The sequence below is a fragment of the Talpa europaea genome, assembly GCF_964194135.1.
Source record: "Talpa europaea genome assembly, chromosome: 10".
Taxonomy (NCBI): Eukaryota; Metazoa; Chordata; class Mammalia; order Eulipotyphla; family Talpidae; genus Talpa; species Talpa europaea.
The window spans coordinates 20,904,323-20,931,079 of record NC_140077.1 but is presented as its reverse complement, the minus strand read 5'-3'; the positions used below and the strand labels follow the sequence as shown (position 1 = coordinate 20,931,079).

General features: G+C 39.6%; 1 protein-coding gene across 2 annotated transcripts; it reads right to left on the bottom strand.

Annotated features, from left to right (window-relative positions):
- Window positions 1–588: 588 nt before the first annotated feature.
- On the bottom strand, window positions 589–26,757 carry CWF19L1 (CWF19 like cell cycle control factor 1; the record flags this gene model as incomplete). Of its 2 annotated transcripts, XM_084245909.1 has the most annotated exons (14): window positions 589–733; window positions 3,371–3,468; window positions 3,974–4,093; window positions 5,764–5,973; window positions 11,087–11,166; window positions 11,888–12,002; window positions 13,107–13,247; window positions 15,074–15,158; window positions 16,052–16,170; window positions 17,847–18,061; window positions 21,789–21,890; window positions 22,690–22,768; window positions 23,529–23,613; window positions 26,735–26,757. In XM_084245909.1, 14 exons carry the CDS (start codon window positions 26,755–26,757, stop codon window positions 589–591), a joined length of 1,617 nt encoding a protein of 538 aa, XP_084102035.1. The 2 variants fall into 2 exon arrangements, with proteins under 2 accessions (XP_084102035.1, XP_084102036.1); XM_084245910.1 differs by lacking the exon at window positions 3,974–4,093.

Below are 26,757 nucleotides of genomic sequence, written 5' to 3'. Positions count from 1 at the left end.
TATATAAAAATAAATAAATCTTAAAAAAAATAAAATAAAATAAAATAAATAAAAAAATAAATTTGTATGTTTTATAGTGCCTAATGAGAGTACACTTTAAGCATTCATTACATTCCTTTCTCTTAATTTTTCCAATACTTCTAGACAATGCAGTCCATTTGAGTAATTTGTTTTTGTTTTTTTAAAATTGTTGCAAATCTCCAAAAAAAAAATTCCCATGTAGACCTACACATTTCAAACTCATATTTTCAAGGATCAACTGTACTTCATTTCAATGGTTATAAGTAACATGAAACCACACTTTCCAACCATAGAAAAGCATCTGGATTTTATTTGATAGTTTACGTTTCTGAAAATGTTGACAAAATCAAGCTATATTTGTAGCTGATGTTTGTACTTTTTAACAAAATGTTCACCCTAGAATGTGACTTTTTCTAAAATACTCCATTTTAAGCCTCTCGCACCAGGCAGGTTCCATGGGAATGCACCAAAAAGAGGCAGGGAAACAGTCCCCATGGGAGACTGTCATTTCATAAAAAAACCAGATTGCTACTTCCTATGAAGCTCATAAAGTGCTTTTCCCCTTGCTTAGTCATCCAGGGTGAAGTCAAAGGGCTCAAAATCTTTCCGAAAGCGACGAGCCAGAGTCTCCTCCTCTTCCTTGCTGATCTGACACTGCCTCCAGTCAGACTTGTCAGGAATATTCAGGATGGCTTCACTGGCTAGGACCTCCCTGCAGAAAAAGCACAAGGAAGTCAAAATGGAGAGTAGCAGCCTGAATTCCCTCTCCCATTTCTCTACAATCACAGCCCTCACCGCAGCATCACCCAACAAAGGTAGGCAAATTCTTCTGATTTTGCTTATACAATTTCCTTTTACCCTAGTGCCATCACTGCCATTCTATCTATCAAGTGCACATGCATTTCAAGTGACTGGCTCAGGTCCTACCTCTTTCCTAAACCTTCATATTCCATTTACTTCTCTTTTGAACAACTTGGAACTATATTACTGAAGCAATATGACACAGCAGTAAGAGGGCAGGCTCTGGTGTCAGAAAGGTCAGAGGCTGGATTTCATCCATAGCTCCACCACTTGCTATCTATGACTTGAACAGATTACTTCAACTTTCAGTCTTGATTCCCTCATCTATGGAATACAAATTAAGGGTTTCTTTGAGGTATGGCGGTAACAATCAAAGCACCAAACCTGCTGTGCTTACATCCTGCTATAAACTGCAGTTTGTCATCCCAAATAGACCATGAATTTGCTGAGAGCATGGTTCAGAGTCAGGCACAGTGTGTCATAGCCCTCTGGCTTAAAACTCCTGACTCTCCTTGCAGGGGACTGGGGCACACATAGGCACAATAGCACAAGCTCAACACCACAAAATAACTTATCTTAGCTCTCAGACTAAAGTATAACTACGTGCATGCACAGACACACATACACATGCTACCTTCTAATTGCCACTGCTTTACATTTATTTTTACCTATAATGATACATTAGAAGTAACTTTATTTGCATATCTATATGGCTCACTTTCCATTATGAAGGTACAATAAATGGGAGAGTTGAATATATATCACGAGTTAAAAAAGGAAAGGAAAATCATAAGTCTTCTAAGGTCAAAGGGCCCGCGCTCAAGTTCAAGCTCCCTGGGAGAACCTTGACTCTACCTCCTCACCTATAAAATGAAGATAGAATCACCTTTCTTGTAGAGCGGGGGGGAAAATGTCTTTTTAAGTGTTTTGTTAATAATGAAATGTTATGTAACAGTTAGTATTTTGGAAAATCCTCAATGCTGACAAAACAACTAACTATATCATGAGCACAAAGTCATTCAAAGAATCTCTTCTGTGGCTGATGTGCCATGTAGATCTGTAATCGTGTGCCTTTGTCACCAGAGTCCACTTTTGCATCTACTGTGATGGCAACAATAACAAAATGATGTCTGATGTTTGAAGCTCCTAACATATTTGTTCTCATTTATCAATTAACTTTTTGAAAATGCAGACAACTGCATTTACTACACTTATCCAATGATGGCAATTTTTGGAAGCTTTCCAAATTAGTACGAAAAGGGTTCAAGTTTGCCTTAAAGCTCAGTTCTAATAAAGGAAAAAAAATAGCTGCATATCATGACACTGGCATCAGATAATCTATTCTGCACATTTTCTCCTCCCCTCCATATTCTTTTCACCCACTTCTGGTCTTTAGTCTTTGCCTAATTTATACCATTCCTTGTATGGTTCTGCAGTCATATTCTTGATATGAGAAGCAGGAATGAAGTCTCATTCAGGTCTTTAGGACATTACAGAATAATAAGGTTAAGATATTTTGGGGTCCCCTGTTGAACCTACCACTGTGTGACCATGGACAAGCTACCTAACCCCTCTAGAGCCATGCAGTCTGCTACAAGAGCCACTAGATAGATATAGCTATTTAAATGTTAATCTTAATTGAAATTAAATTAAAAATTCAATTGCTCAGTAGTCTCATATGATTAGTGACTGCTATACTGGACAGTACGTATTTTAGAGCATTTCCATCACATCAAGTTCCACTGGACGGGTCTCCCTGGTGGTGCAAGGGGTTAAGCACCGCACTAGGAAGCAATCCACAGCCTCTGCAGCACAAGTTCAATCCCTGGCCGGCCAGAGAGAAACACACATTGCGAAGCAGACCTCTCTTGATCAGTCTGCTACTCCCCTCAGCAGTGTGTTTCAGTCAATCCTCCTGTTCTGCTCCCCACTCTGTCTCCAGTGAATCCTCTCACCCCCTGCCTGCCCACCCCTGCATCTCTGGCCTGTATGCATAAATAAATAAATCTTTAAAAAAAAAAAAAAGTTCCACTGGATACAATTCTAGAATCTCTTTCTTCACATTGGTAGATGGGGGTGACAGTCCTTACTTTATAGTTTGAAGATTAAACGAAGCAATGCATGTAAAATTCTTGGCATAGTCCTGGTACAGAGTATATGCTCAATTAATGGTAGCACTTTACTCCTTCAGGTTAGAAAACCACCCCATGTCTGCCTTGTAAATCTACCTCTCAGACCCAAATTCTATCTTTCATGAAGTCTTTGACCAAGTAGAAACAAGTTCTCCCTTTTCTGATTTTCTAAACTACACTGGCCCTCAAAACTCTATTATGGTACTTTTTACAGTCTGCCTTAAGTTACTGTCATATATATATATAAATATCTGACTTGCCTTAAGACTATTGGTTTCTTGGGACAAGGACTTTTTCTTATGTGGCTTTTTATGCAGTCCACTACTATGTTCATAGTGGGTCCACTGAAAATACATTAAAATACACACACACACACACACACACACACGTATAAACACATATATATGTATACAAACCTTCCAAACTGCAAAGGAAAATTCTTTTTAATTCTGTGGAAAAGCTTCTCTCCTGTGTCAAGTTCAACATAAAAATATGCTGCTCCGGGCTGTGCAATCTAAAAAGTAAACAGAATTAAACATTCCACTAATTTTTTTTTTTTAAGTAGAGAGCAGCTTGGTAATATTAGTACTATAATTAAAAAGTAAACAGAGCTGCATGAGGACACACTACTGCTCTAGAACCCTAAACCCCTAACTCTTCTCTTCTAAGCTTGAATTTTGCAAAGAATTGAGTCTAGAAGCACCAGAAAAAGGATATGAGCAGCTATAGGTCCCAAACCACTTAGCGGAACTAGAGTTTAAGCCAGACTGGCAGTTTCTCCCAGTGACACCCATCCTTCTAGTTCCTATCTTAAGAAATGTTTTGCCCTTCCCAGGAAAGCATGAAGGCACTGCTGTCATGCCATCTCTATCCCCAGTCTAAACAGTACCCTAAGCTCGAGTTCCAAACTGCCACCTGTATTTAACATTTTTAGAATTCCTTGCTAGTACCTCAAACTCAATATATCAGAAACCAGATCTTTCCTTCTCCCTGAACGTCATCCTCCCCTCCTGTTTTACCTGCTTGATGTCAGAGTGCTCTGGGATTTCCAGCAGCTCTATCTGTTGCTCCTGTGCCTGGGTAATGAAGGCATCTTTGATGTCGTCAGTACTGCAGCAACCGAGTGGCACAGGAATAAGCTGGGGGTGGGGGAAGAAGAGATTGCCAGCAATTCTTTGTGCAGGACCCACAGTGTTCAGACCTTCTGCACAGTCCCTGAGAAGTAGCAAATTCATCACAGGGGTGAAGAAAAACCCCTCAGCATAAATTCTCCTCAGGTCAGACAGGCCTGTGTCAGCCTGTCTATAAGGACTTAAACTTATGAGAGAGCTTGCCACATGTGGGAGCCAATCTCTGATGTGGAAAAGGCTGGAGAAAGATCGCTTTGTCATCCAGCCTTTACCAGCTCCTATGCAATATCTGTGGCAGAATCAGGCCCATTTGAAAACTTAAACAAATGTGCCAGAATGAAATCCACCACAGCTATAAATAAACTGTCTATAAACAAAGTGAATTTCTCAGGGACTGTTTCCTATTGTAACAGGGTGGTCCCCAGGAAAGGGGGAGGTTCCCTGCCCCACCCAAGGGAGGGTGGAGCTGAGCAGGAAGAGGAGAAGCTGCAGAAGAGACAGGAAGGAAGCAGGATGGAGCCAGAAGGAGACCTGGAGGAGGCGCATGGAGCCTAGAGACACGTAAAGAAACTGTGCTTGTCTTTTGGTCGTGGACTGGGTGACACAGATGTGGGTGAGACCCGTGGGGAGGTGACAATGGCAGCTTTTATCTTGATGTTGATTTTGCTCTTTTCCTTCCGGGCTTGTCCGGTTGTTTCTGGCCCTTTTCTGTGGGTCCCCACTGGAAGATGCTTTAGACTTGTAGCAGGCTTTGGGGCCTTGTTCTGGGCCAATCCCATTTGGATGGACTTTTACCCACGAGGGGACAGGTAACTCTGGATGCTTCATTTAGAAACTAGACTGTTTGCCTTACCTGTATTGTTTCCTAGTTTTATTAAAGTTCCTTCCCATTAAAGTCTCATATGTTTTGTGTTGATGCGGCGGATGGCAGAACCCATTTAGAATAGGCAGGTTTGCAGGGTTTGGGCTGACCCTCTCCCTGTCCTATAACACTATCTCTGAGTCTTTACTCACACTGGGCCTCCACATAAAATATTCACTTCTTCCAAACCCTAGTTATCAAGACCCAAATCTTTCCTGGAACCTTTCTCAACTACACATTCCTCTTCTAAACAAGGCCCTTACTGTCTGTGCTGTTAATTGTAGTGATGATGCATCTTCCTGTGAAGTCTCTAGAGTTATCACCTTTTAAAATTCTTTTTTTTTAATTATGCATACAAGAACTGGGGTACAGGCCAGAGGTGTGGGGGGATGAGAGGATTCGCCAGAGACAGAGTGGGGAACAGAACAGATGGACTGACAGAAACACACTGCTGAAGAAAGCAGCGGGTGAGTCAGGAGAGGTCTGCTGCGCCATGTAGGTAGCTCCCTGGCTGGGACTGAACTCGTGCTGCAGTGGCTGCGGACAGCTTCACACGATACTTCTTAACCCCTTGTGCCACCAGGGAGGCCCAAGTCATCACCTTTTAAAAGAAACTTTTTAACCTTTTACATGATCATTATTTAAATATTAGTAAGAAAATTCCTAGTAAATTTTCAAATATTAAAAAAGTAGTGTTTAATTTTAGATTAGGACCAAATATTTAAAAATTAATTAAAACTGAGTATTAAACTGACATTATTTAAATATTTATCAACATCCAGGTGCCCAAAGGGCTTTTAGGACAGAGACCACTTACCTGTAGCTGGAGGTGATGGCTCTTGTAATTTCTCTCAAATAGAACACACCGTTTCCCTCGACTCTTAAAGAAACGTTTCAGTGTAACTTTGTACTTCTCCACCTCTTCTACTACCTCTGCTGAAAGCTCAACCACTGACTGGTAGTGTCCAATGGGCAGAATGAGGACATGGTCATCAGATAAGCCTCCCTTGGCTAGAGCAAGGTAGCACTGAAGAGAAAACACAGAATCGTGCCATCAATATATGATTATTCGGGATCTCCCCAGTGGCGCAGTGGGTTGAGTGCAGCGCTATGAAGCTGTCCGAAGTCTCTGCAGTGCCGGTTCGATTCCTGGCCAGCCAGGGAGATTCCCACATGGTGCGACAGACCTCTCCTATCTCGCCCACTGCTCCCCTCAACAGTGTATTTTTGTCCTTCTGCCTGTTCTGCTCCCTGCTCTGTCTCTGGTGAATTCTCTCACCCCAACCTCCTGTGCCTCTGGCCTGTACCCCAGTGCTTGTATAAATAAATAAATCTTTGAAAAAAAAAAAGTATTTCTGGAGCTAGACTTAAATCAAGGCCATCTCCATTTTTTAAAAAAAAAATCAATATATGATTCTTCAGGGTGAAAAGCCTATACAAAGAATGAGCCTGAAGGGGTGGAAAAAATGCTTAAGAGGCTATCCAAAGAAATTCTCCGACTTTGAAAATCTGATTTTATGTGGTGAGCATGGTATATATACATCTGACAATGTATGAACTTATACCCTCAATTCATATACAGTGTTGGAAGCCATTATTACCTCAATAAAAATAATACAATTATAATAATAATTACTACCTGCAAAAAAATCTGATTTTAGAAGTTATAACAACAATGTTCTCAGGTATCTGCTAAAGAGTAAGATTCCATGCAACAAAATTTTTTTTAAATCTCCTCTCTCCAAATCCTTCTTGTAATGTCAAGTGGTGCTTCAACCCAAATGCACAGGATATATGCCATAGATAAGGGAACCTGTAGACATCCAAGTCATACATGGTGTGAAAGATACAAACCTTGGCTCAATGCAAAGGCGCAATCAAGGACTTAGAGGGATGGTGTGCCCTTTTCCCTCCCCATTTCTCTCTCCCATCGGGCTTACACTAGTCCGAAAGTTCTTTTTGAGTGGAGCCAATGAGGTTCCAGAGCTTTGGATGGTAGATTTGGTTGTACAACATTACAAATTACATTGAAGAAACAAACAGCTCAGGCCTTCCATCAGCAACCCTAGTGGCAGCAGGTCCATGGCCTGACTTCCACATCTAGGTGGTGGACAGGGAAGGGGGAATGGGTGATTGGTGGTGCTAGTGTCAGTTTATGATGGAGCAGCATGATTCTCCCCGGCCTATGGACAAGCACATAAAACATTTAGAACTCCTCCCCTCAGCCCTGCTCTGCTGCAAGGAAGTCACTAAGAGAGAGTGATGGCTGGGCACAAAGTGGTGAGATCAATTTTGGGATCTACTGTAGTGAAGTAAGTCATTCATTTGGGACCTATTTCACACATGAATAAGCAAAAACCAGAAACTTCTATTTTACCCTTTAAACTGAGACATTCCAACCAATATATTTATCAGTAACAAATGTTGAAGTGTGGGAAACATATAATCCAGCTCTTAGATTATAGCCCAAGCTCTAGCTTCCAGCAAGACTTACTGCAGATTTCTAATTGAGAGGCAGAAGCATGTGGTAAGAAGGCAGCTATGGAAGGAATTCCAGGATCATGAGGCTGAGCCTGTAAAGCTGAGTACTATAATGTAACAAATCTCTATGCAACCTTCAAATGAACTCGGAGCAAAAGAGTAGCACACAAGAGGGCTGTTGGCTTCAAATAGAGGAGCAACCCAAACAACAATTGGTTTCCCCAACCAGGCTCTAAACTTAAAAATAATTTTTTGGCTGTCACCTTCAGACACAGAAAGATTTCACTTCTGATTTCAAAATGACTACTTTCCCTATAATAGCATCCAATCCCACTCCTTCCCCACATGACCCCATACACAATGCCCTGGGCTCACAAAATAAGGCTAAGGTGACTTGATTAGCATCCAGTGTCCTTACAGCCTTAAATTGCTGACTAACCTCTATAAAATGAAAGCAAACACATATAAGGATGGAAGAAAAAAGGAGAAACCTCATACTCATACATTCAAAGGGGTAGAAAAGTATGGTTCCTAACACTGGATGTCAGCAACCTAAGTATCAACTAAAATTATTTCTGTTAAAACCATACATGCAAGAGGCTCTACCACTCTTGACAAATTTGAAGGGAAAACACTATGAGGAATAGAAAAGGGCCTATGACTATCAGTACAGGCAAATGAAAGTACTGGAGCTTTAGAAAAAACAATCCAAACTATACTTTCAATGTGGTGCGTTCAAAGTTAAGACTGAAGGAAGGAATCAGTTATTTCTCATCTACCATGAAAAAAAGTCCCAGCAGATTGACCTGGGAGGTATCAGAACCAAACTAAAAGCATACCTTGACTTATATCCTTGACAGAGGACTGAGCACAACCACTTAAAAATGTTTACAATAAAAACCATTATTTATTGTATTGTATTTGAAGACTTTCTTTTCATCTTTTCTTATGTTGGGGCGGAGAAAGTCACCGCCATAAAGGCCACTTATTACTTTGTGTTGCACATTTTGAGGTTCTTGAAGGTTTCCAGTCTAGACTAAATAACAAATACCCACCCCCAAACATTTCTTGTGAATAGTTTCACACTTGCCCATATCCTCCCTCCCTGTCAATCTCTCATCTTCTAATCACCTCTACACTTGAATTATCTCTAATAATGTGCAAACAGGATCTGAATAAATGCTGTTCCCCTAAGTAAAATGCATGAATTCTGCAGCATTTATACTGGACTCTTAACAGCACTCCTGTATAAATAGGAGTTTTTCAAGTTTGTTCTTCCTTCCAATGAAGAGTTCATCTTCATGGTTCAACTCTGTCACAGACTTGACCCCTACAGATACAGACTCCTAGGGATGCAATTGTGCCCATAATTAAGACAAATATTACATGTAAAAGACTAGGATTCTTCAGTCTGAAACAACAGAGTCAGGAGAGGAATGTGACTTAAAGTATAAGATGAAACTGAGACTCTAGTCTATAAGAACTCACAATAAAGGGTAATCAGGCTGTCAAGAGAAGTGGAGGAAAAAGTCACTTTGAAAAACCATACTTAAACAAATCAATGGAAAATGGATAGCAGGATCTGTCTGCAGAAGTACCACATACTAAGAAACATCTGTAAAGATTTCCCTCAGGAGCCTTGGGAAATAGCCAATTCTAATCACAGGTAAGTAAGGTACACTTATAATACTGAAAATTAAACTTCTTATTGAATGAAAAGGAGGTATCGGGCCTCCCCAGTGGCGCAGCGGTTGAGCGCTGGGTTGCGAAGCTGCCCGCAGCCTCTGCGGTGCCGGTTCGATCCCCGGCTGCAACCCGGCCACCGGAGGAGGGTCCCACATGGCGCGCAGACCTCTCCAGCCGCCCGCTGCTCCCCTCAGCAGTGTACTTCGGTCCTTCTGCCTGCTCTGCTCCCCGCTCTGGTGAATTCTCTTACCCTCCCACGCTTCTGACTGTACCCAGTGCTTGTATAAACAAACAAATAAATAAATCTTTAAAAAAAAAAAAAAAACCCTGTACTTTAAAAAAAAAAAAAAAAGAAAGAAAAGGAGGTATCATGGTTTACTTGCAGCCTGAGACAAAGGGTCAGAGAATTATATTGTATAATGCCTAACAGACCTGTCCACGGAAAAGTCTCCAGGAAAAACTGAAATAGAATGACTTTCCTGTGAGACACACACAGTTGTTCATAAGTTTTCTACAGCCTGTGTAAAATCACCCTTGACATCCAGTCCTCATAGTATAATTCAGTGCTTATCAAGTAATCTTAAAATTATTATCTCAGGTTTCCAGGTACTCACACCAAGAATGCGGATATGGGTATATCTGTCATTAGGAACTATATACTCTTTACTAGGCAAAACTGAGAATTAGTTTTGCCTTTAGTTTAATATGTTTAGTGTGACTCAGTTCCCTTTAGTTTAATATATTTAGTGTGACTCAGTTCTCAGCATGATACAAATCTATATAAATACCACAAAAGTCAAGTTTCTGATTGAAGATATATTAAAAAGAATGTAAACATTTTTAACCTAATAGGGTTTTCTAGACAATAAGACTCCCTTTTTAAGACAAAGCGAATTATTAATAAAGGCAACTCATCACCTTCAAAGTAGTTATACACTAAAAATACAGTGTTCAAAAGTATATAAAAGCATCACCCTACAAAATCAATACCTGTCAGGGAGGGAGAAACCAAGAAATCTTGTGAAACTGGCTCTAGGAAATCACAGGAGAATTACTATAATGAAAAAGGCATACAATAATAGCTGGCTTATATGTGGAAAAACTGAAACCCCCATACATTGCTAGTGAGCATGTAAGATGGTTCAGCTATTTTGGAAGTTTGACACTTTCTTAAAAAGTTAAACATAAAGTTGGGCCTCCGCAGTGGTGCAGCGGTTGAGCGCTGGGTTGTGAAGCTGCCCGCAGCCAATGCAGTGCCAGTTCAATCCCCAGCTGCTCCCCGGCCACTGGAGGAGGGTCCCACATGGTGCGCAGACCTCTCCTGCCGCCCTCTGCTCCCCTCAGCAGTGTACTTCGGTCCTTCTGCCTGCTCTGCTCCCCGTTCTGGCTCTGGTGAATTCTCCCACCCTCCCGCGCTTCTGACTGTACCCAGTGCTTATAAATTAAAAAATAAATAAATAAAACACAAATGTTTAAAAAAAAAAAAAGTTGAACATAAAGTTACCGCAGTTCCTAGGTGTCTATTCAAATGAAATAAAAACATGCAGATAAAGATTTGCATACAAATGCTGATAACAACGTTATTTCTAATAGTTATAAAGTAGAAACAACACAATTGCCTATCAATAGATGAATGTATACACAAAATGTAGTATGTCCATATAATGGAATACCATTCGATAACAGGAAGAAATGGAATACTGATACATACTACAGCATGGATGAGCCTCAAGAGTATTATGCTAAGAGAAAGTCAAGCCATCTCCAGAAAAGGCAAATCCTGATGCAGAGAGTGGAACAGGTATTAAATGTAAATGGGCAAGAGGGATCGAAGTGATGGCTATGTTTTAAAATCACATTATGTGATGGCTTGCATATTTAAAGTGGGTAATTTTTGTATATAAACTATAACTCAAAGTTAATAGAAAACAAACAGGTATCACCTCTGCAAAAGATTCTTGGAAGTAACTCACATGTGTGCCAATGTTGACCACCAAATGCTTTTCCACTTCAGGACTGGCAAGGCAAAACCAACAGGGTCCTGGAGGCTGAGCTTATGTGGAAGAATGCCAAATGTCAGCGTGTCAAGAATTCCAGCAAACAACTCCAGCATATACAATCTTGTCTGATCGTTACATCCTGCAAAAACTGGTGTATGAGCACTGCCACAGTGGCATGTGCTGTTGTGCTTTTTACTATGAAACCTACCCCCACCCCTTCACTATTAATAATGAAAACTAATCTTTACTAGAAAATTTCTGAATTTGTAACCAATCCATATGTAAGTGACCCACAAAAGGATAACTACCCATTGACTAAAGTAGCATGCAACTGGTAACACTGATCTGGGTGTCAGGAGCTTCAATCCTAACCCCAGCAAAGCCACTAGCTGTCCATGTGACCCTGGATAAGATGACTACTTTCCCAAGGTCAATTTCTTCATCTTTGAAATAAAAGGGTGGAGAAAGAGGATCTCAATAAAAGAGCCTTCAAATTCTACCAGTTTGATTACTCCACTATTTTTTGAAGATATGTTGGTTTTACAGGCTTTTTACCCCATGTTTCACAGATATGAAGAGAGGTCTTTCCCTAGTCTTATAAGAATCACCTGAGACTATTTCCAAGTCAGGCCATCTTTGTATTGTTTTTATTATTGATTCATTGTACAACTTTCCTCTGCCTAAACAGGCTGTCTTAGCCATGCTGTTTCCCAAATAAGACCTGAAATAGCAATTATTGCTCACACAGGAGACCTTTGGTACAAAAGTACTTACGAGGTTTGCGAGGCTGCTTTGGGTGAGGAGAAGACTTGCTGTCTCTGCCAGTAGATGAACGCTTCCTTCCCTGCTTTTCGTTTAAATCAAAGAAAAATTGACAGGCTGATTCCTCCTGCAATGGCCAAGGCAGAAGAGTAAACATTATTAAAGAAACTGTTAGACAAGTAGTCAAAAATTCACATACAAATATACCTGCTTTGTCATGTCCAGCTTTCCTTCTCAGCCCTTTCTGCCTAGTCAAGTGAAAACATCTTCCCAGCCCTGATGCCTGGACTTTCAATATTTCTCAACACTTATCAGGCTTATACCATCAAATTCATCTCTTTGCAAAAACAAGTTAAAACACAAGTAATAGGGGGCCTCCCGGTGGCGCAGCAGTTGAGCACTGGGTTGCGAAGCTGCCCGCAGCCTCTACAGCACCAGTTCGATCCCCGGCCACCAGGCAAGGGTCTCACATGGCGCACAGACCTTTCCTGCCGCCCGTTGCTCCCCTTAGCAGTGTACTTCGGTCCTTCTGCCTATTCTGCTGCCTGCTCTGGCTCTGGTGAAATCTCTCACCCTCCCGCGCTTCTGACTGTACCCAGTGCTTGTATAAATAAATAAATAAATAAATCTTTAAAAAACAAAAACAAAAACCACAAGTAATAAAGCAATTCTTCCCGAAAACAGGGACGGGCCATAAGCATCATACAAGTTTCAAGGGTCACAAAAATCTCAGCTTTAATTATAAAGATGAGTTTACTCATAAAGGGAAAAAAAAGTCTGAGAAAGCAAGCCATGAATACTACTAAGGGAACTTAATATTCCTTGGTTTAAAGGAAAAAATGATCAGGAAAGCTTACTATAAAGAAATTTCCTCAGTGTGACTCTTATTTACCTACTTACACTCATTACATTGCTACCCAGCACTTGGATCTGCCCTGAAACATTAACACTAGAAAAGGGAAGGCAATATATGAAATTCCAACATATGAATCAGAATCACACAGAGAAGACTTAACATATGCCTCTCTTTACCCAAACCACAATAAAACACCCTGAATGTACCTGAAATCTGCTACGGTTTTCTAAACACCACCATGATTTTCCAAGGATTAAAAAAAGAGTTAGATGCTAAGGATTAAATTTGTCTTATGAACTAAACTATAACCAAGAAAAGCAGATTTGCTTATGGGCAATCCTGCCCAGAAAATGCCACCTCTGAATCAGAACATACCTCCGGGGCGGGAATTTGTTTTCCTATGGATGCTTCTTTTCCAGATTTTCTGTAAGGGTTTTCAGTGACATCTGGAGGCTGTTTCACCAGTTCTGCTGCATCCATTAGTTTCATAGGAACAATACTGAATGCATAAAGATACTTTGGGGAGAAACAAAACAACATTAAGAGAAATACTGTTTACTCAAATGTAATCAACCGATTTTATGGTGAAGATTTCACAGAAAGTTTCAGAAATTGAGTACAACTGGCCCATCTGTAGCTCAGAGAAAACACAGTAAATCAAATGCCAATCCAGTAATCTCTGCAGGAGCTAACCAAGAGTGACAAAGTAACAAGCAACAAATCAAAACTCCAGCCTTACAAAAATCACCCCTTACACAGAACAACCATCACTACAATGCCTAGAGGGATTTGCTCAGAAACCTTTAAAGACAAACTGCTTCTGTCTCTGACACCTGTATCTTTGCATAATTTGTCAACAGAATCAATGTACTAGCATTCTTTTTTTTTTAACTAATAAAAACTAAACTAAAAAAAAAGGAAAGAAAATTATTAAACTGGACAACTTCACCACTTCATATATTATATTATACAACAGCCATATATTATACAACAGCCAGCACTATGAATCTAATATATATATATTTACTTCTTTGCTGCTTATCCTTAGAAAATTTTTCAGCATATTCAGTAGAAATTGTGTATATATATGTACATATATATAACATGTATATATGTATATATGCATACATATACATGTATATATAACATATATACATGTATATGTACATATATACATGTGTGTGTATATACACATACATATATATGTATATATACACACACACACACACCCCTACAATCTCAGACTAATGACATACATATTAGAAACTTCACATGTGACAAGAATAGACCCATAATGTCACTGGTGATCAGAGCAATGCCACTGATTAATAGTGACACACCATCTTCACCTATCAGCCTGGCAAAAACTTTAATAAAAATTTGACACTACCCAGTGAGAATGTGTGTAGAAAAGAAAATCACACACCCCAGCAAGGGTATAAATTAGAACAAAATTTTGAGATGAATTTAATGATGCTTGCCAAATTTTACAACATGCAAACACTTTTTTTTCTTTTTAACTTTTCCTTGTTTTTTCTTTTTTTAAATTAATTATTTTGTGCATGCACTTTGAAGTATGAATTGCTGAGGCTAACATGTCTCTGGTAGTAAAGTAGCAGAATGAAAATGCTGTGAGTGTGCTTTGGTTTTGAAAGTGAAATTAAAAAAAAATTACAAATCTAACCTTGCTAAGAATACACTGGGCTTAAAAAACTTAAGATATTATAGAAAAAACAAAACTTGTCTTTGCTTACATTGGTATGTACATTATTTGTGTCATGTTACCGTGAGTACTCTTCAGATTATTACTGCCTATTTTCCCAGTTGCCAGACTGTTCTGGTCTTAAGTGTCACAATTAACCACATGCTGCTTTTGGCCCGAGAGTCAGAAATGCTCTCTCAGGTGAATGAGAAAAATTTACCTGCACTGTTTTCCAATACAAAGCTAAGTTCCAGGTATCACCACGTTTCCCAAAGTTAAGAAGGGGTTAGATAAATTTTGGGGAGGATTTTATTATTTCCACACAAAGTTGATAAAAGAAGCAGAGCAAGAGTACTATCCGAGGACAAACTCGTGAATACCTTCAGAAGCAGGGGTAAGAAAGGAACATGTGGGAAGAAAGCAACATCGTTCACTTGAAGTTTTGCTTTTGTCCACTGGTCCTAGTTTCTCAAATCCTTTGTACAAAAGACCCAAGGAAACTTGACCTTTCATTACCATATCTTTACAAAGGAGTCACTGAGCTTCTAGGACCTTATAGCTGGGAAAAGAAAAGATCTGAATGCCCCACTGGGCAAGAGACAATGAGTATTAACCTACCCCTAAATACTCAAATTCTCACCTTTTTCTTTTCTGGATTTCCAACATTTGCCAGCGCTATGAACCTAGTGGCATGCTGTGCATTTTCCTGCAGAACGATGTGGTTTCTAGAACATATTTGAGAGGTAATTGGTTACCAACAAACTTTACTTTTGATTCACAATTATGAAATATGTAAACTCCACAGGCCACAAAAAAGCCCAGGTCTTAAGTCCATTATCATCAGTAACATCATCTCAGATGTTCCCTGCATGTCTGCAGGACGGTGGCAGCTCACAGGACTGCTATGAGGAAAAAACAAGATCATATATCCAAAGTACAAAAACTGCAACTTTAGGTTTTAAAACCTAAAACCTCTATTTGTATTTTAGGCTGTGGTAGTATTGGGGAAAAGGTAGGTTATTCTCTTCATTTTGCCCGCCTATATTTTTCAACAACACATATATTACTTTTGTTTAAAAAAAAGGTTTTTATAAATTATTTTAGCGATTATCCATGCCCTTTACCAGTTAAGAGGAGTTAACTCTATCACTCAACAAAAAAACACTGGTTTTCTTTCCTCTGCAAAACAACCTTTAAAAAACTTAGTTCCAAATACAAATACAAACAAGAAAAAGAAAAAGAAAAAAAGCTCAATACAAGCTCTTAATTCCTAAATTGAAATACTTCTGAAGGGATTATACTGAGAACTGAGTTTTCAAAACTGGTTTGACCTGATCAAAACAGGACCTACTGTGCTATATTAAGTTCCGACGATTCATTAATATTGGTACCACAGACACTCAAATCTTTAATGGGGTTTATATATAGTCCACGCTCTTATATTTCAAATTAAGAAACAAATCAGAGAAGTTGAATGATTTAAGAGTTAATCATTTCAGTGCCTGGCTGGCTCAGTGGAACCAAGACATTATATGACTAAAGTGAGCATGAGACGTCCACACAGAATATTTAAGGCTAGTTCGTCAATAAGACAAAAAATGAACAAGGTACTTCTCACCGATATGGAAGTCTTTCATAATAGGTCTTTTCCAAAGCAGCAAAATGGTATCTTGGTTTCAGGCCAGTGGCCAAGCTGGAGATCAAAGCAGAGCCACACTTTTTTGTATCCACTTCTCCCTAGGAAACAGAAACTCAATCATAACAGACCTATGAGTTATCAAGAAAGGCAAAGATATAAGAAGATACTGAAACGCTGACATTCATCTGTGGATACAAATGAGGGCAGCAGTATTTGCATGGTAGATTCCACACTTAAGTTAATCAGAAAAATTTCACTTAATCAGAAAAATTTCAATCTTTTTTGTATCTCTCTCTGAAAAACTTCACATAAACATGCACTCTGTTTTGCTTCAGTTAAGGATGCCATGGTTTGTGGAAGGGCGCAACCTTACAATTGTTACAAAGTTTATAACATAAAGTCTGACAAGAGTTAGACTTGTTTCCAGAACATTCCAGTTTCCACTAATAGCAAATTAAGTGAACTCTCATCCATTACATTATTTATGAACTCAATTCCAAGGGAAGGCATTAGCTGGAAATAAAGAAATTGCCAAAACTAATTTTCTACTACATAAAGCAAGAACTTCTTTTTGTCTTATGCTTGCCTCCTTCAGGTCTCTCCTGAAGGGCAGGGAACTGGTTTTGAGGTTAGTTACAGCATCTTAGGGACTGGTGAATTATGTTGGTTTCTTCCCTATAAATTGTGTGTATGGTTATTTACAAACTTCAATAAACTTCAATTACAAATTATAAACTGTTTTAGTACCCCCAAAACGAAGGGGCCTCACTCTTCTCATCCTTCCTTATGGGACATTACACGTATCTTTTCCGCTTCCAGCATCACTTGAGTGGCCATTGGGGTCTTCTTGAGCTTTGCTGAATCTCCTCTATGCTGCCTCTTACACTCTAGATGAAGAATAACCCTGGGTTTGTGGAAGGAGGAGAAAGTATTGCTTCTTTTCCTTTCAACACCTTCTCTCACAACGGTTGATACCTCATGGCCTTTTTGGTCATGAACAGATTGTAATAAAGTTCATAGGGGGTGTTTTACAAGACTCTCTATTGGGTCTCCACAAATAACTCTTAATTTATTAATTGACATTTGTGCCAAAATACATCTTACATTTCCCTTCCCTGCACATGCTTTCTGCCTTCACATAGACTTTCAAAATCTTCCTCAGGCTTATTTCCAATGTAGCACTTCTCTTCCCATAACAGCTATCACTCACCAACCTGGTGGACCTTTTTCTAGACGGCTTATACAGTTATTAAGATGGTGAGCAACACTGTATTCCAACATGAAAGCTTTCCCACTAGAGCAGGACCAAGTTCTTAACATCTTGTTTCCCATTTAGATCAGTATCCTCAATCCCAAAATGATTCCATCTTTAAAAATACTTTGATAGCTGATATCTGTGATGCAGAGTGGAAGGGGAGAAATACAACTTCAGAGCTGCCACTACTCATAAATCTTTTCACTGAACATCAGCGAACCACAAAACATATTAAGAAGCAGCTTGAAAGAGAGCACTTGAAATAGAGACGTTAATTTAAAGAACCATTCATTTATAGTTAGGGTGTTAGCAGTCTCATCTGTGAATCATGCTTTCAAAAGATCAACTTTTTCTAGCCAACTGAGTTTGAAGTGTCTTGAAAAAAAAATCATAAAAAATTTCTATTGAATGGTACCGAGAGCTAAAATATTCAAATATAAAGAGCAAAAAAATAAAAAGGTCCAAATTAAGCCAGTGCAAGTTGCTTTTAGAAATTCCAACTGAACAAGCACTACTCACAGAAGAATTCCCAAAGTTCCCCACATACTTGGGCCAGGGGGATGTAAGCAAGATATCAACACCCTTAAATTGGGATGTTGAACACAGCATTGTTCTCAGGGAAGACACATCCTTGGGACTGAAACTGTAACCTGAGACGGGCTCATTTAAGGACTCAGTCCCACTGAGGTACACAATCTGCAGCCCCGAGCTTCCAGTGAAGATACCTTTTCGACCTGGGTTCAAAGAAAAATAGACATGCTGTAGTCAAAACTGCAAAATGAAATGTCATTAGAGATGACGCTTCCTGTGCCATGAATCTCCCTCCTCCCTGTTTTTTCCTTTTTTCTACATGCCTGAGTTATAAACTCTCCTACAGGGCCCCCACCCCAACCCCCATCCACTTTGGTGCTGCATGACCACAACAGCCAGCCTGGTTAGTAAGCAAGAGGCGCCCTTATGTGGAGGCCAGTCAGATTACAAATGAAAAAAGGTGGGAGGCACTGATTTAGAAAAAAGCTTTCTAACTTCCAGAAGATACTAAAAAACTCAGACATCTGGACACAGGGAAAGGCAATTAGAAGAAAAAATAAGCGCGGTTTTGAAGAAATTTAATCTAGAACAGATGTACTCTTCATGGAGCAACAACTTCTAATTGAAGGAAAACATTTGGAAAGAACAACTGTTGGCAAAAATTAGAGACTCTACCCTCTTCTAAATTTATCCCTGGCTGTGCCCTTGACTCCAGTCCTTCCTGTTGCCTCTAAGACCTTGCTCCATCAATTTTCACCCTCCTTTCATCCAGAGTCTCTTCTCAAAGGGCTCTTTCCAGTCAGAAAAGAACAGAACATCATATTCTTTTCTGAAAAGAAACACACATACTAACAAAGGAACATACATACCACAAGGAATAATGAAGGAACAACGAAGGAACAAAGGAACACACAAGCTAACTAACTAAAGGGACAGACTAGTGAAAAGGAATGCATATACTAATAAAAACCAAGAAAGGAACAAACATACCAATAAAAAAACAACAAAGGAACAAGCACACTAAGAAAGTTCCTGTTCTGTTTCAAATTTCTCAAATGAGGAGGACATGATGCTGAAAAGTTTTACCTTTAGTTAGTCCTCAGCACACTGCCATGGTTCCCCTCTGCCACCAGGCTCTCAAAGGTCACTATCACCCTTTAATTGCCAAAGATCTCTTTTCCTGAAACTATTCTGCGGGGCCTTGCTGCCCCAGCCAGATAAGATGCTGGCAAGCAGTTAAGAAAAGGGCCTCACACAGTGGGGCCGAAGACTTTTAAAGGGCCTCACACCGTGGGGCCGCAGATTTCCAAAGAGTCTCACACCGTGGGGCTGAAGATTAATCTATAACCTATAAATCTCCCTTTGTTTTTTGCTCTTGGTCATAAAAAAAAAAAAAAAAAAATTCTCGAAAAATACATTGGGCAATAAAGTATATGTATAAGAATATTGTAAGCACATGGCATGGAAAATTACCTGCTTAAAAATTAATCACTAAACAATTTGGTCTACTTGACAAGGGGAAACAATTTATTATACCTGCCTGACAAGCAATCCAGGACAACTACTATAGTAATTCCTTCTTTTGCTTTTTTTGAAGTTTCTTAGGAAAGCTTTTAAATGACGCTAATTGTGTTAAGAAGTTCCTAGGTAGAAAACCCTGTTAGCTGATAACCAGAAAGCAGCTGGTCTTCGGCTGAAGGCCATATAATAAGAAGAGTCTATACTGACGGCTATAGGCTGTCTTAGGTAATGATCTAAACTGAAATAATAAATTTTAGTGTAAGGTTTAGTTTTTTATCTATTAACCTTGAAGGCTACCATCTTGCTGAGACCTTTAGGAGCCATAAGTTTATGGGAAAAGAATGCACCGATTGTTTCTGCTTTGTTCTATGCATATATTGGTGTAATCTCACTGCTTGCAAAAAATGAATAAATAAAGACCCGTTGAGTCCCTCAGTAGGAGATACTTGCACCAAAAAAAAGTGTCTGTGTCTGCCTCACTCCCCTTCTCCTCAGCCCTCAAGTTTCACCGACGCTGTCTCATCCTTTCAGGGACTCCTGACATGACATTTTGCCGAGAGTGGCCTTCGACACTATTCTCTCTTCACTTAGGGTCCCTGAATTTGACAATACCTCTTTATCTGTCCAAATACCCCTGCAATCACTTTCATCTCTCTCTGCCTGCCCTCTAGACAGATATACACCCTCCACCACAGGTATTACTATCTGCCTGCTTCCCTTATTGTATTTCTTCCTTAACAACTTAATTCTCTTCTTAGCTTTTTCATCTTTATGGGACCAACTCTCCAAAACCTGTACTCTACAATACTGATCTTCCCTTATTGTATTTCTTCCTTAACAAGTTAATTCTCTTCTCAGCTTTTTCATCTTTATAGGACCAACTCTCCAAAACCTGTACTCTACAATACTGACCTTGTACATGATTTTCCAAATGTACATTGGATGTTATGCCAGCACTTCAAGCTCTCTAGCACATATTCACTATCAAACTCATTGTTTACTCATCCTACCAGATCTCAAAAAATAACCCTAGAACCTCAAATGCTCTTACATTCCTGACACTATCTCATATTGTAAAATGACTGCCAAATACCTTACAGCAGTGATCTTATTATACATCTAATAGCCACATTGAGAACTGCCACATCCTTATGAACATCAAGCCCTTTGTTAGATGTACAACAAAAGGATTTCCAAATATGCATCTCACAACTGTGGTTAAAAATCACGAACAGGGCCTCCCCTGGTGGTGCAGTGGTTGAGCGCTGGGCTGCAAAGCTGCCCGCAGCCTCTGCAGCGCCAGTTCAATCCCCGGCCACCGGCGAGGGTCCCACATGGCGTGACAGACCTCTCCTGCCTCGCCCACTGCTCCCCTCAGCAGTGTATTTTGTCAGTCTGTCTGTTCTGTTCCCCGCTCTGGCTCTGGTGAATTCTCTCACCCCCCTGTGCTTCTGACTGTACCCAGTGCTTGTATAAATAAATAAATAAATCTTCAAAAAAAAAAAAATCATGAACAAAAACTCATCCATAATATTGGAGCAAGATGAGATGAGACTGTTTACATGAGGGCCACAGTCAGATGTAGAGAATAAAGGTGAAGATAGACCATGATGGGGAGAGAGAGTGACAAAGGAAACACAGCTTTTTAGAGAAATGTGACTGAGAGGAAATATAAAGAGCAGTGGGATCATTTTAGAACAAAAAAGTTGACTGATAGAAGAAGCAGTACACTGGCAGCAGGGGGTTGTTTGTGAGACAAAAGCAAAATTTGATAGTATTTCAATATTTTTTAAAAATATTGAAAGAACCATTAGAGATATGGGGGATTATGCAGGGAACAACTTTAACCTGGAATTGAAAAGTGGATCTGGAGCCAGAATGACAGAGTGGAAAAGCTCAAGATCAGCACTGAAAATGTGAATTTCCAAATGCTTAGAGTATTATATATATGGGGGGGAGGGGTTGGGAGAAAGAGAGAGAGAGAGATCACTAGCACACATGCAAGCAGTGTTTTATGATGAGACCACAAACATGGAATTTCTTAATTTAAACCTGAAGTACTTCATGCATTGCAGTCAAGTAGCTTATTCCTCTAGTGCTGAAAAAGTACATATTGGGTTGTGGAAACACAGGTGGGAAAGACACAAAGAAAAAAAATGCCATAGTATTAAGGGTATAGACACAGACTTTGAAAAAGAACTTTAAGCTTTGTATGTTTAGGCAGCAATGGCAGAAGAATTCAGCCACAAATTTCTGGAAGACTAATTCCTGGCACACTATATTATGTTCATTACAAATGCAAAAAATGGGGGTGGGGGGAAGCAAATATTGTCTAAAAAAAGGTTAAAAAAAAAGATAAATGTTAAAAGAAAAAAAAAAAGAAAAAAAATGCAAAAAATGTTGACTTACCCAGGTAAGTAATGTTTTCAGCTAATTCACACCCATCAACATCTTGGAAATATTTTACTGTTTCCTGGTTATTGGCACCCAGCACATATGTCTGAATAGGAGCTAGTGAGAAGAAACACGATACCATATAGTTACTAGACCTGCTTTGAAACTAGAAAAGTGCCTCCCTAAAGGAGAAAATATTCACAGCCAAAGTAGAGCCTGCAATCCTATATGTGAAACATGCTTAGGGTACACTATAACCAACCTTATGGCCCGACTATTAAATGGTATCACTAGGCTGATGATGTGACATCCTAAAGATAATGGTCAATATATAATTAGAAAAACACAGACCCTACAAACCTTAATATAGATACTAAAAATGGAAAAAGGATACAGACTGCATTTACTCAATTTCTGCTACTTAGAAGAGTTATTTTTCTGAAACTAAATAAAACCAAATTAAAAATGTAAACATTTAGATGCATGGTTATTCTTCCCAGCATAATGCAGAGCTCAAAGGGAAATCCTTAAATAACTAACATCCATGAAAAATAACCCAGAAAGAATGGTATAAGCTGAAACTTCATTAGAAATCATTTGTTAGGGCCTCCTCTGGTGGTGCAGGCAGTTGAGCGCAGTGCTGTGAGGCTATCGGCAGCCACTGCAGCACTGGTTAAATTCCGGCCGACTGGCGAGGGTCCCATATGGCGTGGCAGACCTCTCCTGTCTTGCCCACTGCTCCCCTCAACAGTGTATTTCATCAGTCTGTCTGTTCTGTTCCCCGCTCTGTCTATGGTGAATCTTCTCACCCTCCCGTGCATCTGGCCTGTACCCCGGTTCTTATATAAATAAATAAATGAATCTTAAAAAAAAAAAAAAAAAGAAATCATTTGTTAAATAAAAATAATTTCTGTACCTTTCTTGATGCCAGTTTTATACTCCTCCCACTCAGCATCTGGAGTAGAGCCAAAGAAATTTCCTACACACAACAGCAGCTAAAATGAGTTTTTAAACAGATATGAGTTTTTTAATCAAATGGTACACCATTGATAATAACATCATTCAGCTAATCATCCTACTCAGTGATCCCAAATCAATTTGCAAAATTTCAACACATAATTCTTTAGTAGTGATTACAGTAATTATTTAATTCTATAAATTATTACTACTAAATTTTGGTTCACTGGCAATCAAATTCAAATAGGGATGGGGAAGAGGTGGTCAGGGAAAGATAGAAAAATGGACCTTAACGATTTCCTCTGTGAAATACAAAACTTTAAAATATTAGATACTGAGAGAGAGAGAAGGCAGAAGAGAAACCTGCCTCTTTACTCAATCTTTAGCCCTATGAACAAATTATCTGCATTCCAAAGAGAGCCTTCTGTGCTGCAGGAGTCTACAGTCTAGTTGGCAACACACAAAACATGTTTATAGGGTTGTTTAGTTTGTGAAACACTTGTACACGTTATCTGATTTAATGTGGATTAAATATATCTAACCCAGGGAGATTTTACTAGTCTGTTTTCAGTTTTATATAAAGTAACAAGGCTCAAATTTTAAAATTATTAAAAGGTAAACAGGTCTTCTTTTTCCCCACTACTCTGGAGTTTTGTGTGCCTATGCTCACAAAAGGAATTCGTTTGGACAAAAAAGGAAGAGTATGCATTCAATTTAGAAATGAATAAGAAACCCAAACTATTTCAGTATGTTTGTCTACAACAGTAAAATTAAATTCAGTAAAAAGAAACATCTTACATCGAAGTTTCCACTTTTCTTTTGAATTGCTCGAACTCTATTAAATAAAACATCAAACTTTCCTTCAACATCTCCACAAGCCAAGCTGCAAACAAGAGATAAACATTAAGGCAATTCAAGAAACACAAAGGCCTGCCAGTTTTCCTTATTAAACAGATGTCTGATTCAGTCTCTCTGAGGTTCCCTGAGAGGTTCAGTGCATGTGAACTATTACTGACCACTCCAGTAAGGCCTCAACATTACTTCCAAGACATCATATCTAAGATTTAGCTTACTATCTCCTCCAAAATTGACCCAGTTTCTTCTCTCTTCCCAAGTTTTGTGGATGGGTCAAAATTCAAGTCAAAAATTCCCCATTTGGGGCCTCTTTGGTGGTGCAAGGGGTTAAGGCACAGCACTGTGAAATTTATAATTATCTGCAGCTATCCTCAACCACTGTAGCATGAGTTCAATCCCCAGCCAGGGAGGTGGCCCATATGGCGCAGCAGTCCTCTCCTGTCTCGCCCACTGCTCCTCTCAGCAGTGTATTTCAGTGGATCTGTCTGTTCTGTTCCCGATTCTGTCTCTGATGAATTCTCTCACGCCCCACACCTCTGGCCTGTACCCCAGCTCTTGTATGCATAAATAAATAAATCTTTAAAAAAAAAATTCCCCATCCAATCATTAAGTTTCATCAATTCCATTTTCCAAATATCTTTCACAATCCTTCTGTCCTTTTTCATTTCCACTGCCACTATCTCAGCACCGAATGTTTGTCATCCATTCATCAAATAGTCTGGGACACCAACAATATGCTAAGTATAATATCCAAGCACTATCCTAAGGACATCTTAGGAGTATAAAGAGCAGGAATGCTCAGCTCAAGCTTCAAGGAGTTTACCATCAGGGAAGGGGATACTGTGATAATTATAAATTTCCATGAAAAGGCCAATAATAGGAGCTAAAGTGTTAAGGGGCAGAGAGGTAGAAACTGGCAAGAGTTGAGTTTCATAAATCAGACTGACCCCAAGTTGTGAAATAACTTATTCTATCATCTCATTTCTGAGTTTTTATAATTCTGATTTACATGGTTTTCCCACTTTTCATATCACCTTCTTAATGTATTTTAATTCATCTTCAGCTATCACAGTTCTTAATATTTTGTCAGCATGTTTTTTCTGGTGTGCGAAATGTCATTGTCCATTTCACAGAACATTTTCAAGTTGGGTAGTGGAATGACCAAATTTGCTTCAGAAAAATTATTTTAGTAACAGAATGAAAGAAGGTCTGGAGAAACAAGTGATTATAGGCAAATATTCCAGCAAAAAGGCAATGTCAAATGAAGATGGGGAAGAGAGAAACAAATGAGAAATTTAGAATTATGAAGACCTGAACACAAATTGGAATGGAGAAGTAGGATGGGAAATGAGGTAAGAGGAAAAATAGAGATAACTACAGGACTGAGAATCCTGTGATACAGTAGATGGAGACTCAAAGAGAAATATAATGAATCTGGAATTCATTATATTAAGTGCATAAAAGGCACTTAATTCTCTTCCAAAGCTTTTACTTATTCCTATTCATCCTACATATAGTCATTTGTTTAATGTAATTTCCTCCAAAACATCAGAACACCACTGCCTTAAAACAGCCTTCCACAAGTCCCTGATCACTCTTCCTAGTGCCTTCTCCAAATTATCCTACCAGAAACTTTTCCTACTACCAATCTGATCACTCTCTGCCTCTGCCAGTCCTGCGGTAGTGATTTCTAACAGTTCCACCCTAACCATCCTGAGTCTATTTTTTTCCATTCTTCAAGGCCAAGCACATCTCTAAAGCCTTCCTGACAGGCTCTGAAAGTCACCCTCTTCTCAAAACTTCATAAACCCATACAGAATTTCAGAGCAAGCTCTGTAATAAACTATTAAACATTTTTATCTTATGAGCACCAATTCTTCTAGGGACCACTCCAATCCTTATAAGCCACCAGCTCCTGCTGCTCCCATCACAACACCCTCCACCTCCCCTATCATAGCAGTTGTCATGTGTGACTCTGATTGTTTCTGTGAGAGTCGTCACGGAGTTGGTCCATCACAGGGCACCTCTGAATTATCCTCTCCTTATCTGGCCCCTTACCCAATATCTCCTATCCCACAAAAGAAAAACAAATTCAGGCTCCTGACAGTGCTGACTCTTTCTTCTCACAACTTAACCAACTCCCACGCCTGTTGAGTCCATCTCCCTAATACATGGAATCCCTGCACTTTTGTTCTGACATCGCTCTACCTAAACCCAGCTGTCCTCTACTTTGGCTCTAATTCGTTCTCCAAGTAGCAGCCAGAATCGCTTCCAAAATAAGAATTTGATCATGCCAAGGTGTCCTTAAACAGTTCTCTGACTTATAAAGGATAAAGACAAAAATATTCATCCAGGTTCAATCCTCGTTTCGCTGAATTGTCATATTAAGCCCTATTATAAACTGTCCCACACCAGTGAACGTTTTCCTTCTGACATTTATCATTACTGTGATTTTACAATTACTGGGTTGTTACGTTTTTCTAGAATACAAATTCCACTAAAGCAGAAAGTCCATCTGTCCAACACCTAAACACATTGCCTACTGAACAAATTACAACTGTTCAAGAAATATCTGTTGAATGAATGAATGAGCGGAAGATCTCTACCACCCTTCTCCCAAAAAGGTGCACCAGAGCAGGAGTCCTATCAATCTATCTACAGGGCACACCACTGACCAGCGTCCATCAATGGACTCCGTGCCCAGAAAAGTATGATAATAAATAAACAGGATGTGGAGACAAAGTGGAACTTACGTGCTGGGGCAGAACGGGCTAAGATGGAGACCTGAGACTGGCAACTTCCGCTTCTCCCAGCGAGGGTTGCCAAGAGACTACCTCTAGGAAACGAAAGCCGCCGGGAAACAGACACGCCCCGACAACGGAAAGAAGTGACCAGAGCCCCCCGCGCTCCCTCCGGCCGGCCACTGAAAGAAGTGATCTGAGCTCCCGGTTCCCACCCCTGCCTACTCGTCCTCCCTTCTAGTCTTGAGGAAGACCCCTACAAGTAAAACACACACACACACTTTTCAACTTCAGGGACACACACACACACACACACACATACACACACACACTCTTCAACTTCAGGGACACACACACACACACACACACACATACACACACACACTCTTCAACTTCAGGGTCACTCACAGGCGCAGCGGCTTCTGAGCCAT